Source organism: Ostrea edulis, chromosome 3, assembly GCF_947568905.1.
Source record: "Ostrea edulis chromosome 3, xbOstEdul1.1, whole genome shotgun sequence".
Lineage (NCBI taxonomy): Eukaryota > Metazoa > Mollusca > Bivalvia > Ostreida > Ostreidae > Ostrea > Ostrea edulis.
In genome coordinates this window covers 70,953,458-70,972,101 of record NC_079166.1, presented here as the reverse complement: position 1 = coordinate 70,972,101, position 18,644 = coordinate 70,953,458, and the positions used below count along the sequence as shown (strand labels likewise).

The 18,644-nt window shown below is 34.7% G+C and overlaps 1 protein-coding gene across 4 annotated transcripts in view; it reads left to right on the top strand.

Moving 5' to 3' along the window:
* Positions 1-730: 730 nt before the first annotated feature.
* The window catches only part of LOC125674064 (carboxy-terminal kinesin 2-like), a 42,956-nt gene continuing 25,042 nt past the window's right edge, over positions 731-18,644 (top strand). Inside the window, exons 1-5 of one of the 4 annotated variants that reach the window (XM_048911097.2) lie at positions 7,942-8,026; positions 8,460-8,830; positions 14,889-14,961; positions 15,044-15,248; positions 17,513-17,629. In XM_048911097.2, the coding sequence (XP_048767054.1) occupies positions 14,917-14,961; positions 15,044-15,248; positions 17,513-17,629 (367 nt within the window). In that variant the 5' untranslated portion in view covers positions 7,942-8,026; positions 8,460-8,830; positions 14,889-14,916. Of the gene's footprint in view, positions 828-7,928; positions 8,027-8,459; positions 8,831-14,888; positions 14,962-15,043; positions 15,249-17,512; positions 17,630-18,644 lie in introns of those variants that run through there. The other 3 variants (XM_048911098.2, XM_048911094.2, XM_048911109.2) reach the window with 3 other exon arrangements.

Sequence of the window (18,644 nt, the reverse complement as noted above, 5' to 3'; positions counted from 1 at the left end):
AGGACGAGAGGTGTAGCAAGCCATGTAATCGACGTTGCTATATGATCGAACGTTAATGTAAAACAGTACTGAAAGAACGTTATATCATCTATTTGGTTTCAATAAACTTGCAAATTAACAAATCAGCATAAAAAAGATAATAGATATTGGCAATATTAAAATCCTACAAAGAATACATGATCGGGAACAGGTTAATACCAAAGATGAGGAGAATAAAACGAGGAGAGGTAAGTATCCCCTGGTGAACAGTCATACCCACAGTGTGGCATCTATCTTGAACATATAAACAGGGTTATTTGTTGTTTGTTTGAATCAGTATGTAAAGAAAATCCTGATATCCTTATAAGTTGACAAGATGATGTCTCATGGGTATCAATAATCCCGACTAAAGTCAATAATTAGCACATTATTCTGATTGCGATCTAATTTGCAAATGTAAGCTGTCATTGGATTAATCTGCTGTCTTACGTGTTTCATATCAATTGTTAGACCATTCTTTACATACGATTTTGACTACAGATTACTATATTTACCTGATCAAGTCATAAGGCTGACGAGGTATGTGACCGGTCAACACGGAATGCTTACCCCTCCTATATACCTGATCCCACCTCTGGTATGTTTGGGATTCCGAATTTACCCTACCCTTGACTTTGTATTTTCTAAAGGAGTTATCAGATAAATGGTTGTTATTTTCACCGTTGCATGATAAGCTATTTATAACCAATGGTATTACCTGACTGTACTTTAGATATATTAATCTTTCTGAGTGTTTAGTCACGTTGTACGGTGTTTTGTGGTTCCGGATGGGTTCAACAGATTTTCAGGTATTTTTATAAGATGTGTTCAAGTTACATTTTCCATGTTAAATCATCCGTATCTTATTTTACCTTGATATCAATTAAAGGTTATATGTTAGCAGCTTTAATGCATAACATTTGATGTTAAACTAAATGAGGTATACCAGATAGGGTTTTAAGTAAATACTCGAAATTAGATAAAGAAACAATAGACAATTATAGACCCGTTTTAATAATAGATATTGCACATACTATCATATAGCGATATAAGTTAAATGTAGGTGTGCATTGTAAATTGTTACTATGAAATTCTGTATAGCATGAACATGATAGCATATCACATATCAATTTTGCTATTCTTTTATGCATTGTATATCACCTTATCTTATCTAACAGCTCCAGTGATTATTTCTGTTCAACTGTTGTCCCACGTCTGTCTGTCTGTGTGTCTGTGTGTCTGTCTTCCCATCCATCCGTAACTTTACAAATTATTCAGTTTGTCTACAAAACCAGGGACCAATTTGAACCAAATCTGCCGAATAACACCCCTGTGTAAATGGGAATTATAAATTATTAGAATTAGACGTCACCGACACCTTTTAAAAAGGGAGATAATTTAAAGATATAGTACAATACGTTTAATGAATACTAACGGTTTTAATCTCTTCTGATTTAGATATCCGAGACTAGATTTGTGACCTTAATAAAAGCAATTCTACGGACCAAATGTGTTTTAAATTTTGTACACTGTTTTTGCCTATAATACCTCTAAAACATCATTATTATTTCGGATTTCAACCATTTCGGTTGAGCATAAATAAAGAGACATAATTTGTCGAAATACTCATCTGGTGCATCAAAATTGGTACCGTATAAGTTTTACATAAGCTGCAGATTAATATAATGAAAATGATTTGTAATTTTCAAAAGAAATTGAACGATAAGAACTTTTTTCGATTTCTGTTTGGTACTACCTTAAAGATATTTTAGTCAACACACAGTAGTTTAGATTAGACGTGAAAGCTTCCTTAGTGAATGAGAATTCAAATTTGTTGAAATCATGGTCTCCAGGGGGGTAGGATTGTGTCAAAATGAGGAATGAAAGTATATAAGAAAATCATCTTTTAAAATCTTCTTAAGATCAGCAGTGATGATTAGTCATACTAATATGCAAGCATTCTCAGGTAGTTAAGTTTAAGGTTTATGCAAATCAAGTCTGCGGGGAAGGAGAGGGCATGTGCTAAATTATTGGAATAAAATTTTACACAGGAAATTATAGGGGAAAAAGAGCAACAGAACCATAATTAATCATAGCGATATGCAAACATCTCCAGGGATTGAATATTTGTAAATATTGTTTAGTTTCTGGATCTCGTTGATGAGGTGACTCGCAATAGGGAATAAAGTTATACATCGGGTGTTAAAGTAAAGAGTCATGATGAATTCATATTTACGTCATGATTAACAATTTTTACAGATTTTGCAGTATGAATTCAAAGTTTACATTGGAATGTATGGGGATAATCATCTCAGGAACAAACAATTCATAATTAATACTAGTCATCCTTGGTAGTGCAAATTTAAAGGACTAAGACCATGTTTATCAAAATTCGGCCTAACGTCCAAAGTGAATAATTTTTTGTTAGAAATATTCTCTAACATGTTCTTTTCCTATAATGTACTGGTTTTTATATGTAGAGTTCGTGAAAGAACACTATTTTAAGGTTTACATTACTAGTATAAATCCTATAATTTGCTCTACTTTTTAAGATTGCGTCATACAACGTCGCTATATATTATTAGAAGTGGTAACATATTGTAAAACATAATTATGCAATGAGTGGTTTAATATATAATAAGATCTTGAAAAAGAAATTTTCTTTCCCAATACGCAATAAGGTTATTTTACTTATAGCCCGAATGGCACACCATATTTTTCAATCCTTCATTCGGCCATTTTCACACGCCGCGCCGTTAGCCTGTTTGAGCTGTTCGTGGAAGTTGCAGAGGATGTACTCATCGCATTTCAACGTAAGTTTTAGAAATATGAATATACTTCACCTCTACTCGTTAAACTGTATAACCAAATAGGTGTACCAATTGCTCTTAAAAATAATAAACAAGTCGCATGGAACGAATAGTATGGTGCGCCTGTGGTGTGTTGACATAAACTCATAATATTCACGCATTGGGCTGTTGGAAATCCCACAACAAATCTGTTAACTGTTGTCAACATATATTTATTGTTTATCTATTATAATTATATATTGTTAAGATTTAAAATTGTATGTATATCAGCTGATCAGAAAAATCAGCTGTTTCACGATCATGCCATTTTCAATTCCAAGTGCATGACCTTCTCGGGTCTATTTGAATTTTCTTACATGATGTTTGACTCACTTCACACTTTGAACTTTCCATGTATCATTGTATGGTCTAAAAAGTATTTGTATAGGATAAAGAGACATATAATTGTATATAGATGTATATTTCCATAATGGTATATGTCTCTGGGGTAACATGTATAGACCTGTGGGGGGTTATAGGTTGAATAATTTTCGAATGATTTGGTATTCTAGTATTCTACTATGTTTAAACTTAACTTAGTGATTATTTAGTAATCAAATAAAAGTTATATGATGAATCGATACATTTCATCAATTTACTGTAAACAAAAACTGTTTCTGTGTTTTGGAATCTGTCTGGTATTAGTGCATAATAGATAACTTCATAAGTCAATAAATATATTCTTGTTGTAGTGATGACATTTGCAAAATCTGTGAGAATAGAAAAAAATGTGTTAGGGTCAACAGAAATTTTTAATTAGGGTAGGTCGGGAAAGTGGAAACCAATTAACATATATATATTTTTTTTGGCCTTACGCGGAAACATGGATTAGAAAAGTCGGAATGATTTTTACATTCAATAATTTTTAAATACTTAAAAGCACCATTAAGCCAGGAAAATCATAAGAACAGTTTGGTTTTATAATTTAAATATGCCTTATTTCAAGATAAATTGTAAACATGTCAAACTTAATTTCAACAATTACACTTACAACTTACATGCCTGCATTGGGATTAGATATAGAATCACTCAGAGAATGTTGAATTTCATGGGTACTACCATGATTTAGGCATATATTTTTTTGTTAGCTTATCTCCTTTATATTATTGAATATTAAATTTTTCCATACATTTACCACAAGAAAGTATGAAAGATAAAAATATTTTGTGAATTTGCTGATAATTGTGAAGTAAGATAATATATCAACATTAGCTACAACAAAAATTATTAGATGGGGAATCAAATTCAAATGAAATGTTTGTGTATATAATTATTTATGCAGAAATGTACATGTAGCTAAACTGTCCTCTATTGTTTAGTTGGAGACATGTCAATCTCCCACCGAATACATAAATGTAATTTTTCTGAATTCTATATCAATGAAAATACATGAGGACATGAAACAAAAGTACAACTTTTATATGAATATTATAATACAGGCGTTCGTGTTTGCCCAACTATCTATTTTGTATTGCTTGTAGGAGTTATGAGATTGATCACTGTTTGTTATCTTCACCTTTCATTTATGATATACTGTAGTTTTGATAATGATATAATACTGGAGTAATTTGAATTTCAGGATGATATAATATGTACAGCAAAAATTGATGGCAAGGGTGACATGAATCAGATTGACAAGAATCCATATTCCTACTCCTCAATAATGCTATCATCACTGCCATCAGATTCATCAATGATAGTGGCATCAGTGACACATGAGGATAAGTGTTGGACATCACTGCAGGAATAGCTTCCTTGTTGTGCCTGCCAATAGCAAGGTACCAGATTATACAGCAGTTATGTGGAAACAGATTCCCACAATAGGGGGACCAGATTGACACCTACATTGTACAGTATCAGGCAGTTATATCAAAACTGGAAAAAACTGGATCCAAACAAGACTATATTGCTTGGAAGAAACATGTCGACTCTGAAGTTTAACCCTTATTAACCCATGGCACTTCCAGAGACATCCTGATACCATGGTTCTATGTCATTTGAAATATACCTGTGGAGGTTTTTAAAGTGTTTTTTTTGGGGGGGGGGTGTTATTAATTGGAAGAATTCATATTTGATGATTCAAATGAAAATCTGCATGTTGAATTATGAATGTCATAATGTACTTTTTGAATGAGTTCAAGAATGGTTGTCCTGATGAAAAGTGTAGAGTCAAAAGTTATCAAATTGTCAAAAACACTGGTCAGGTCTGAATTCATCATCTTGGACACCTTGCAGTTGGAATTATGATCTCTATGAAGAAATGCTGAAAATCTTGCAAAAGAGGAAATGACAAGTTGGGGTCCAAGGCACTTGCATATATGCATGAGAAGGTGTTCTATCCAGGCTTGAGGTCAATTACATAGTACTGTAATGCCTTACATTACCTAGAAAATTTCGCATTACCATTACTCCTATTTTAAAATATAATGTATTACATTACTTGAGAGTGAATTTACATTACACATTTACATAACATACTGTCAGATATTAAAGAAATGGCAGAAAAATTATTTCTGTATTATGATTTTTAATTATACATTAACATAAGTACACAAAATATTCAGCAATGTTAGGAAACATATCTATTAAGTTATTCATTGCATTTGATTGTCATCAATGTTTCAAATGCTTCAGTCAATTACTAATAAAATGAATTATTCTAAATCTTCAAAATATCATCAAATATTTGAAGTAGTGTAAATGTAATGAAAAATAATGTGCAGTACAGTATGCATTACATTACCATTACTTGTAATGCAAAAATGGTCCATTACACCCCCATTACATTGAATTGGCTGTCATTTAATTACCATTACCCCAGCCCTGGTTCTGTCGAGAGGTATTGAAATTGTCTGTAGAGACTTTGTCTCAGGAAATGGCCGAGATTGGTGGTGACAATTTTGTTGGATGTGAATTTACTGATACACATGTCTACACTTGCTACACAATATACCATGTGGTGGTTTCAACAAGAAAGTTCTTACTCTGCAGGAAATGACGAATAGCTAATGGATTCACATTTTTTCTGACTTTTCTTCTGTACATTAGATGCATTGGAAAAACTTTCCTTTCCATTATCTTTTGCTGGTTCATACTTTGAAATAAAATCAAGTCCGAAAATAAAGTATTTTGGGGTGTTTTTTTTTCAATGAATTTTAAAAAAATGTAATCTGTAATCCTTGCATATTTTCTTGGTGTTCTGTGATTACATAGGCCTATTGATTTTTATTTGTATTCAGGTATAATTTCATCTTCAGTGTCTTGGAAGAAATTAATTTTTCAATAACGCCAAGAAAAGTGTAGTTAACAGTATGATTTTAATTTTTAAAAAAATAATATTGACACGGGTAGGAATTGAACCCGGATCTCCCGATTGAAGGACGGGCTCTCTACCACTAAGCCACGACGTCTATGACGTCACTGGCTCAAAAATCCTTCATATATTTACTTGCCCCAGTGAACGTTATACTCTCGATATATCGACAATAGTTTTAGTTATATCAATTCATGTTCTATAAATTCTTTTCATTTTGATCTTAGTAATTCTGTTGGTGTCGTCTAAATAAAAACTTTCTATAGCATTGAAGATCCGATTTGTCGGACAGCAGATTCGTTTGTTTACGCATCAAAATTCTATAGCTTTTAGAATTCCTGCACAAACTTGTGATAAAAACACCACATAGGGGTGTATTCTGCATGGGAATGATGTAGACTCCACATAAGTATATTGTTTTAATTTTTCAAAGCAACATAATTAATAAAATACCCACAACTCTCACAAAAATAAATAATTCCGGATTGCTCTCGATTTAATTCAAAGTTGATATTCATCAACAGCACACCTTTCGATCCAAAAAATCGTTCGTACAAAATTTATTTGTATTGATAGATTTTGATAGACTACAGTCAGTTTCTGGATCGAAGGTCGTGTTTTATATGAATTATATGACTAAATTTGAAAAAAGTGGAGATTTCTGCAGAAAACCAGACCGATACCGGTTTTGTCTTGTATAGAATTCCACAAGCTGACGTTTTGGCGGGGAAATCTTGGCACGTCGCGATGGTATAAAGATTATATTATCAAATGATAACAATTTTATTTCAATTCATTCTGCTTTATTTTTTAACACACCACAGGGCCGATATAGCTAAACATGGTCTTAGTCCTTTGCAGCATAATCTTGGGAGGTAGGTTGAGCCGCACTATAGGATCAAATTTTACATGGAATCATATAAAGCTATAAAAATGTCAAGAACCTTTAAATGATCCCAATGTAATGCAGAATCATATTTGATCAAAGTATGGCCCCTGGGGCTATAGGGTGAGGCTAAAATATGGATTCAACCTTTTATATGAAAGAATACATAGGAAATGTTTATATGATACGTGAAAGGTGAAGATGACGAACAGTGATTAATCCCATAACTCCTATAACCAATACAAAATAGAAAGTTGGGCAAACACGGACCCCTGGATATATCATAACTGGAATCAGATGCCTAGTAGTAAACAACCCCTGTCGACCGGTCACACCCACTGTGAGCCCTATAGACAGCAGCAGAATCACACTAAATCATATTACAAATATGTATCCGTTTCCACGTTTAAATATATTCAAAATTTGATTTCAAATGATTGACAATAGGGTTGGGTTGAGGCTAAAATTGGGTACTAAATTTCTCTATGATACATGCATATAGGTAAAAGATGAAAGGTGAAGATAACAAACAGTGATTAATGTCATAACTCCTACAAGCAATACAAAATAGATAGTTGGGCAAACACTGTTATTCGTTTTTTTAAAGAGTGATTTGACCTAAAACTTTATTATTGATCCGGTCTCATCGCAGTGGTACTGAACCCCGGTATTATTGCGACGAGAATAGTATTATCATTAATACTGGGTTCATCACAATAATGTTAGACTAGAACCAGTCCAGTTGTAGAATAAGGTACTCTGGAAGCAACCAAACAACGTCACAAACCCGTTTTAAATGCATGTTAGTTCTTTAAATGCATTTCGAAAGTAGTTTCTTTCATGATAAGTTATTTATAACCCATGGTATTACCTGCTTGCGGTTTAGATATTGTAGTCTTTGTGAATGTTTGCTACGTTGTGTAGGATTTTTGTTTCTGGGCAGGTTCAATAGATTTTCAGGTATGTTGATGTAAGGTGTGTTTAAGCTAAAGTTTCCCATGTTAACTCAAGCATAATTATCTGATTTTACGTCATTATTAATTACATATTATTTATTAGCTGCTACAATGCATACTATACGAGTATATACGGTCATATAGTGATATATTTTACATGCAGGTGTGTACTATACATTGTGACCGTGTTTCTATTTTTATGTAGCATGAAAATGATATAACAAACGTAATTCCTGTCTTTGTTGAGTAGTGTAAGATCATTTTTTATACTTTACCCTTCTATATATCAAAACGAAAGTAGAATATTTTTTCTCGCAGATTAATTTTGCTATTCTCTATAATTCAATATAGCTATCAATCAGGTAAGCTATTATGATCAACTGCTGTCTGGCGTCTGCTTGTCTGTCCGCCTCTCTGTAAAGTTTACGATTTTTCAGTTCTTCGAATTCTACAGAACCACAGCGTTAATTTCAACCAAACGAGAGACATATCCATATCAGTGAAAGATTTACAAGAAGGACGTTCTACTCTATCAATCAAAAGCAGCCCTGTCTAAAGACTATCACAATTCTTCAAATGAAGGGATACATCCTTTTCAAAAGGGAGATAATAAGAAATGTTATGAAAAATCCGTGACCTCCTTTAAAGATATAGATTACCAGATCAGACGTGAAGATCTTCCTAATGAATGCAGTCAGCAGCGTTACAATAAAGTAGCAGAGTTAGAGACCTGGCCGAAGAATCACTGGATCCTGCAATGTAATCCCGTGTTGCCCGGTCACACCCTCATCGCCCCGTTTATCATGATGTATGCAATTATTTGCATATATAATGTAGACCTGATTGTTTGTTAACGTAAAGTAAAAGTAAATGAAATGAGGCGTCATCATTGTACGGCGGATATCCAGGACGAAGTTCAGGTCTTTGTGTTTTGTTAAAAAGGTCTAATGACTTTCCTATAGCTAAATGTTATTTGTACACATATGTATTTTTGAATATTTGCAGTTTGAATATATGTAGTCACGTGGGGATGTGGGTTAGAATGTTTCCTCAGTACACATGCACTCCTTTCTTGTCGTAAGAGGCGACTAAATGGTGCGGTCCTGCAGATGAGACCACAAAAATCAAAGTCCCGTGTCACAGCAAGTGTGGCAAGAGAAATATCCCTTCCTCCTCAATGACCATAAGTGCCGAACATAGGCCTCAATTTTACAGCTCTTCACCGGCAATAGTAACGAGAGTCCCACAGGCCGTATCGGTCACCCGAGCATTATTTGAAGTCTTATTAGCCCCAAGGGCTATGAAATCAATGAAAATTTTCCTGCTCTGCATATCAAAGCTAACTTCTAATATTTAGCAGCAGTATAAAACAGGATGTGTTGTTCAAACACAAATACCACCCAACCCCCCAACCCCGAAAGTGGCGATACTGATGAAAAGCATTACATCATATATATCATATAAACACTATTTGCCTATTTTTGGACTCGCTTTACAGTCAGAATTTTAATAGATCGCTTTCCGCTTCGTCTATATGTACTTAATTTTTATATGGTATGAGTAAAACTAAAGTAGAAGTCTTTCAATTGATAAAGACAATAATCAGTATTCATTACGATCATTTTGGTCCCATTTTGGAACGAAAACCCTCCACCAAAATTAAATTTCATGATCCCCGAGGTAGACGATCTGGGTCAGACTTGTTATGAGTATTATCTTTTTTAAATATTATTGATACTTAATTAAAACTACATGAGTATTTGAAAGGAACAAGTAGCCTTTTACTAAAATTATAAATTTCATGATCCTATGAGTGCAGATTTTCTGTTCCACATGACTATACGTTTAGTGTTTTCTTAACGAGCGGTTGTAGAGAAGATGTTGAAAATCTAAAAATTTCTAGCAGGTTTTTCCCCGCCCCTAAGGTATAATAGGAGTAGCAGTCCTGAAATGATAAATGTATTTCGTATCAAAATATCTCCGAATCAGTCATTTTGTAGATTATCACCATGTACATAGAAAATTACAGTTTGGAAGTGGTCTTCTTTAAGTGATTTCCCACATAAGAGATTTCAGATTGTGTTTTCCTCAATCAGTTTTTTCCTTCTTGATTTGTCTATATATGACAATCTTAATTCAGACAAATACTTAACTTTAACCCAAAAATAGGAGAATGATAAGAGAACAACAGTGCTTAACGGGGAATCTATCGGGCACAAAAAATGACAATGCGCTTCATGACTCATGAAAACGATAATCGATACCAAAGACTAATTTTAGTGGGACCTTTAATAGAATTATAAACGTTTAAATCGCATAACTCTGTAATCAACGACTTGGCTATTAACTCCACGATCTGCTTGTTCTACACGTTTACTTAGAAGTCTGATCATTTAATAGATCATCCACTTCAAGTCAAGTTTCATTTTTGTTTTCGTTATTTGCTTTTCCTGTCATTCAGTGACCATGTAAATAGTTTTCATTTGTCTGTTCTTACACATTTTCTAGTCTTTCAGTTATACCAATTTTCGACCTCATTTTATGACACTTCTCTGTCAAGCAGCATCATGAGATTTATCAAAGTATTCTGGGGACTAGTGATGCCCTGCATTATACTTCTCATCTGGAATTCTGGCACTTATAATTTTCCATTTCTACTTCATGATAAATGTGAATATAACGAGTTGCGATAAATCTCAGAATTCTACGCAGAATACAAAATTCAGAATAGAGTTTACAAGGAGATACCAGAGGTGGGGATCAGATGTCTAAGAGGGATACGCATCTCCTGTTGACGGATCATACCCACCGCTTCCCAGAACTTTCTATTAACGTGAAATCAAACATAAACAAAACACACAGACGGAGGATCGCTCACCACTGAAAATATAGCGAAACGCAAATGAAATTAACACGCTTAATACCACATAACACATTCAACCAACTGTATCTCTAGAAGAAATATTAAACCTGATGAATTTTATGTTTATAAGCTTTTGCTGAAAGGATTTAGCAGAATGGGTAATGCACCACATCACTGTTCGGGTATGTGCAGGCCAGCACTTTTTGTTTGAAATGTTTCACCCATATGATACACAATTATTGACACTTTGTCGGCCATAATGCTTTAGTTAACCTCACAAAATTCTTCGTCTCGTCCCCTGTTCTTGGAGAACATTGTTAACTTCTCAGGCATGTTCTTGACCTTAACCATGCCAATAATTGTTTATCGTGATGTGTTTATTTCCCATGATTCTGGATTGTTGGACAGCGTTGTCAATAATACATACTTGTGGAGGATTTGACATGCAACATATCTGTATAATATAAGATTTATTTTTGCAACTAACCCCTTTCCCTGCCCAATAAATACAGCCCTATGAATCACACAGCGGGGTTAAGGTGTCAGGGTAAAATAACAAGTAATAACAGCATATTCATATAAAAGTAAAATTCTTTCAAGCGTCGCATATTTTTAGTAAAAATCGTTTGTCAATACATTAACAAACATCGTATCACGTGGGGAAATCCTTTGCTTACCTATTACGTCGTCATACAAGTGACGTAGAGCTATTTTTATCCGCTAGACTTTTAGTTGTTTATCACCTCGTTCCAGGTGAAAGATGCACTCAAATCATTTGCAGCTTGGGCTTGATATGTCGACATTAATATGGTAAATTTAAAGAGTGATACGGATCGGTACAATATCCTCTCAAATATAGCAATTTCCATAATCTCAACTCAAATGTTGGGCATTTTCCACATTCACATCCAAATCGTATCTAAACGAGGCAAAATATTGTACCTTCCGTATCAAAATCCTAAATCTGCAACTAGTTACCTATGGCATGTCAAACGTTGCAATATTTGATCTTTTCCATTTGTATTGTATAATTTCCATTTGTATTCTATATTTTCCATTTGCATTGTATAATTTTACATTTGCATTGTATAATTTCCATTTGTATTGTATAATTTTCCATTTGTATTCTATATTTTCCATTTGTATTGTATAATTTTCCATTTGTATTCTATATTTTCCATTTGCATTGTATAATTTTTCATTTGTATTGTATCCAGGGAATGTTTATTTTGATTTGTTACGAAGGATTTCATTAGTTAACGTCACTGATGTACCACATCTGTACTGTAGACGTGCTTAGCACACAGGGCCGCATCGTCGCAAACCACGGTTTTGAGTCCACTCACGCTCGAATAGAAGCATCCGTGGGTAACCGACGATGACAGGCCGTAGCAATGACGGTTCTTTATCGTGCCAACGCCTGTGCAGCGATACGGAATATCTGTTTTTAAGGTCTTTTAAATGCCGAGTGTTTGGCAAAGGAGCAATCACTGTCTTTATGTCTCTAAAGCTTTGATGTGGCAATAACAGTAACGGTTCTCGAACTCACGACCTTTCGCCCACAAACCAAGCGATATATTACTGAGCTACCGCGACCAGGTCCTGGACTAGTTATTTTTAAAAATACTTAGCTAGCTCTAGTAATGGCGACCCCTCCCCCCCCCCCCCCCCCGATCATTTAAAAAAAAAAAATAGAACTGTCCAGAAAAGCATGCTCATTTTTATTAAGTCAGAATACAGTAGATTCGGGGGACTTAATTCGGCCCTTGGGTCCCCACCAATTGTTAACATCGAGTTTGGTTTGTTACAACTATTCAATGGATTAATCTTAAGTTATCGTTTATCGAATTTGGTAATGCGCGAGATGTTGAAGAGGTAGAGTTCAGGAGCCACGTTTCGCAGGAATGTACCGTATTTGCTAAGTGTAATGGCGTAACCCCCACCCCCACCCCATTAATTGATCACTTTTATGCGTCTAATGTGATCAGCATATTCAAACTAGTCTCTTATTTAACCACTGGCTGATCTGGATAATTCTGAACGAAAGGATGCAGTAAACTGCTGGATGTCTGGGGACTGTCTTAAGATCCCTAGTGAGTCCAGTGCAAAGCCTTGGGGGAGGGGGGTTGCAGTTGGAGGGCGAAGTCAGTGGCGGATTTAAGGGTGGGGGCGCAGCCGGCGCCCCCTACCCCCTCAAAATTTCCAAATTTAAGGTAAATCTTGGTATCTTGTTTAGAAAAATGTATCAAACAATAAAAGAAGCAACAATTTCTTCCTTTCCCGGAGAAATAAATGACAAAGTCTTTTGATTTCTTGAAGTACTTTATTGAGAGAACTTAATTTTTCCAGAAACCCTTAAAATTTGCGTCATTTTACTAATTTCACTTGATTAAAAATGACATATTTCAAGCCCTATGAAATCTCTAAAATCCAGGAGCTTCCGGGGACTTCGCCCCCTGGACCCCTACCCACTTGAGGCAGCCCCCAGACCCCGTGCCTCATAAAGTGGCGCCCCCGTAACCGCAATTCCTGAATCCGCCCCTGGAAGTCCCCTGAACAAGTGCGTTCTGGCAAAATAAAACGTACATGCATGCTTTTTTCGACATCTGTATATAAAATATCATTTGTGAAGGGAGGGGGGGGGGGTCTCCCGGCGCAAGATTCCTCATTGCTGGCTACATGTATGTTCAACTAGTCCTATATGGAACCGATCGCGGTAGTTCAGTGATATGCCCTTTGGTTCGTAACTGTGAAGTTGCATGTTCGAGTTCTACTCGTGTCATGGCTGCATCAAACCTTAGACGTAAATATCGACAGGCGTTGACACGTTAAAGTACCCCCAATGCTACGACACAGTGCCCATACATGTAGCATAGTAAGTTTATTTGTGGTAGGTCACCTGGTGACGGCTAAATATAAGTGGGACCTAAACTAATGAAATCCTTCGTAACAAATCAAAATAAACAATCCCTCGGATGCAATATAAATGAAAGATTTTGCAATGCAAATGGAAATTATACAATGCAAACGAAAAAAAATATATAATACAAATGGAAAATATAGAATACAAATGGAAAATTATACAATACAAATGGAAAATATAGAATACAAATGGAAAATTATACAATACAAATGGAAAATATAGAATACAAATGGAAAATTATACAATACAAATGGAAAAGATCAAATATTGCAACGTTTGACATGCCATAGTTACCTTTCTGAATATGCCTAGGTCGAAATAAAATATCGTCATCTTTCACCTGTAACGAGTCGATATGTACATGCGTTGGTTTTCTTTATTCTAAATGACTATACACATCGGGGGCGATATCAAGGTCACAAAGTGATGTAAAGATTACTTTACAGTCTTTCGTTCACATATTATATATAAATATATGAGACATATATTATTGAAGAAATTTAGGGGGGGGGGGGGATCATCTCACAAACAGATTAAAACACATACAGCTTGAACACTAGATAACGGCAATAAATAGCGAGAAAATATTATGACATTTTCCCCGCGATACAACTATAGACCTGTACGTCGTGACGTACTTTTATATTGTGACGTCATATAGTATGAAGTGCACCGAGGTACATTTTATGATGATTATTTTAACTTTACTCGGGACACCTTAACCCTGCTGCGCAAACTAATGTCCGGTCCTTGTCCTAATATACATGCAACTTTGTGTGTTACTCATCCGTGCTTATGTTAGCCGAGACTATTATTTTATGTTACTTTTCAAAAGTAATATGAGCAGTAGGTAAAATTTCATTTGATATGCTATGATGTTGCAGCATAAACAAAAGTACATTGTTACTCTTTTGAGAGCTCGTCTCTAGATTGTGATGAAGAATCAACAAACCTTGTCTTTGTTATACATTCTTACCTCACTCAAATGCCCCCAGTATAATGAAATACAGTAATCACCTGCTTTGTATATATTGTATGAAATATGTATCTCTATGAATTATGACAATCGTTCATTTTTAGATTTTAGATACCCTTCGGTACTAAAGACATGAAGACTCTAATACCTCCCTTTATGCTGTTAGCACTTTCCCAGGTAAAGTATATACATACTTTACACATCTTGTATATCAATCTATAGAAAGCAGATTGTTGTCTCACGTGTAATTTATATATAGGTTCAGCTAGATGTTCTAGGCTGTACTGATCTATATAAAACGATTGAGCTGGTATCCGATTGTCCACGTACAGAGCCGGAGTGGAACGCTGCCTCGATACGAAAGAACTGCGATGTCGTATGTCCACAGTCTAGGTATCACTGCGTGATCAGTAAGGAAATGAACGCAACAATGGAAGTATGTGCTGAACCCAAATACCTACAAGGTTTATATACTTTATCTAGATATACATTTTCTAAACTATTTATTTATTGTTGGTGTTGATTGGTGTCAATATAAAGCATGAATAGATTGATTGATTGATTGTATCTTGCTTAACGTCTCAGTCGAGAAATTTTCACTCATATGGAGACGTCACCAAGACCGGTGAAGGGCTTCAAATTTAGGCCTATGCTCGGTGCTTACGGCCATTGAGCAGTGAGGATTCTTTAGCGTGGCACACCTACTGTGACACGGGTCATCCGTTTTTAAGGTCATCTCAGAAGACCCGTTACATTCACATCTGATGCCGAGCGTTTGGCGGTGGAACTGTCACTACCTGTTTTAACGATTTAGGTATGTCGCGGCCGGGCATGAATAGAACAATGACTTTGATTCGGTAACAAATTCGAGCAGCGAAGATCAAACATTTCACACAATGGATACATCATATTTGAATACTATTAGTTATCCATTTCAATCAAGGATGGATTTACCCCGGGTTGTATTCCATACATCTGACTGCCACAAGTAAATCTACATACAACCTTGATTGGACCTGGACAACGATAATCTCGATGTGTGTGAAAAATTCTCAAAGTGACATACCACAAATGAACAAATAAACAAAACAAGTTCAATTTGCTAAGGAAAAGGTCACTATTGAAAACTTTGTTCAAGGTGCTTTGTAATAGAGAGGTATAAAAAGATCATTTTTGGCATCATATGATGTTGCTCTTTGTGATAAGTTTGTTATGGGGAGATATCAAGGGTCCATACTAGAGATAAAAGTTATCTTGTTTAAGATTAGATAATGCATCAAATGTCACTTCGTGAAGGAAAGTTTTACTTATAATTTGGTATTGCTTGCTAGAAGCCATAACCAAACATCGCTTTTGCTTTTAAAATGTAGATCAATAAGACAAGGATTATCTATCAGACAATGATATCAGATATACTCCAGTAAAATGAATCTCTGTAGTCTGGATCTCGAATTGAAATAGTCGAGATATTCGTTACGTTTTGCTGAACGAATGTACACCATTTTAACGAGACTACCTAATTCTAAAGATATTCTAGCTATCCCACAGAACGTTACATATAGAAATATTTCCTCTCTACACTAACCAGATAGCGGTAACTCAGTGGTAAACTCGGCTGAGATTCGGCCCTGCTGGATCATTCACAGAGCAGTCCTTGATAATTCATGTCTGGAAATTCACATTCAACTTCGGCCGGTTCTAGTAATTAATGTGCACTTAGGTAACACAGCCGTTCGCTTCAGATGTTAATTTAACCCTGTTTCACAAATAATGCTACATTCTTTACCGTCTAGGTATGGAAATCCCATAACAAAAACAGTCACTAGATTTCCCGTTCTAATGAAGACTCCCATAACGTAATTGTTCCTCTCCTGATATTGAAGAGTTCTTATCGTCTGTTCATATTAGTGATTTGTAGTAACTGTTCATATTTACTGCATGGAAGTAAAAGATCACATGTCGTGGCAGGCGTTGGCATGTTAAAAGAACCTCACTGCTATGACCCTGAGCGTTAAGCATAGGTATAAATTTGTGGTACTTCACCTACAGCTGGTGACGTTACAATATGAGTAAAAAGTTCTCAAAAGGACGGATAAAAAACAACCTCTTTCCACAACGGATACACCTTTACCTAAAATTATAATGTATTTTCCTTGCGCACAAAAACCGAAAATAACTTCATCTATTGACTGAACAGGTGACAAAGGCGGATAAAGCCATCATTTATCGAGCAAGTGATACATGTATACACCACTTACACATATCATTGATCAAATTTCAAACCTTTAATGAATTTTCATTTATAAATTTTATAATTGTAATAAATAACCTCGTTTTTATTGGACAAAGATGAAGCTGAACGAGAATTTACACATAAATAAATCCTAAAAAGTGGTTTATTCATACGCGCCTGAAAACAAATAACATAATTTACGGAGACTCAGCAGGCAAACCATTAAAAGTTTTGAAATTGGAATTATGATAATCAAACATTCGTTTTGAAGAATTTATCGAAGTGTAAACTCCGTATATTTTACTCACAAACATAACACAAAAGTGTTTCGCACTTTTATTCAGTTTTTTAATAAAAGGTCCAGAGTTTACACATCGATAAATTCTTCAAAAATAATGTTTAATCCTATAATATATTGTTTATTTTGACAGGTCGTATTCTCTTTGACTAAACAAAATTATTTTATATCATTACGATTTGTATTTTGTTTTACAGGTTACTGCGCTTACTTCAATAGTGACGAAGACAGAATACGGAATCTCTTAGCTGCAGATTGTTCCAAATTTCCAAATCCATGTCCTAACCGATACATGTCGACGGATGCATTCAAATGTATGCTTACATATTGTGGAAATTTCACCTGTGTAAAAGTGAATTAGTTTGGTTTTTTTTTCATATCTTAAAATGCCCACCTGTGGTATGCCTTCTTTGATAAATATACCTCAACAAACTATTTACGTTGAAGTTTTTGGAGAGGTGAAATGTCATAACATTAAAAATGGGACATAATCACATTTGAAATATACGACAAAGATGTAACAAGACTCTAGTAGTAACTTGAGGAGGAAGACTAACTTATTATTTTTGTAATAAAAATTCTCAGCAACACAAGTAACCATGCCTGATTGTGAAACACGAGCCTGTCTCTCGTTAGTATATTTCAATTTTCAAAACTTTGATTAGGACCCTACTTTTTCGTCGATCCCAACCTTTCATATTGAATTCACAGTTTTACACAAACATAGAGAATGATGAACGAATTCCTAAATCAGTTGTAAGAAATACATCAAACTATTATGGCAAGATCCCTGTTACCCTTGTCACATTCTAGTATTGTGGTTTCTTTTCAACATTATATATCAGCTTTAAAAGATACCATTGCAACACTAGGATATGAAGTGGTGATATACGGGATCAAATCTACCGAAAAACCCTTCCGTCATTGCAGGGTTTAATCACATGACATCTCTACTTTATATATCAGTAACGTTTTCAAAATGATGATTTACATATTTGGCAATTGTATATAAGATTGTGTATAATTCGTTTTGATCAATCAACATAAATATCATTAAATGTTCTCAATGCATGAAGGAGATGGATCCTTACTGAATATCAATTTTAAAGTAGTAATCTAAATATTGTTGGTATGAATAGAAAGTGAGCAAGAATATTTGAATGCAATATCATGATCTTAATGCATTTTGGATGCATATTTTCGTATTTTATATTCTAACATTCTAGAAAAAGTCTTTGTCCGTTTCATTTGCGTTGAAATTCTACATGCACATTACTATGAAATGAATACAAAATTACTATAGTTCACAGACCATATTTTAAATAGTAA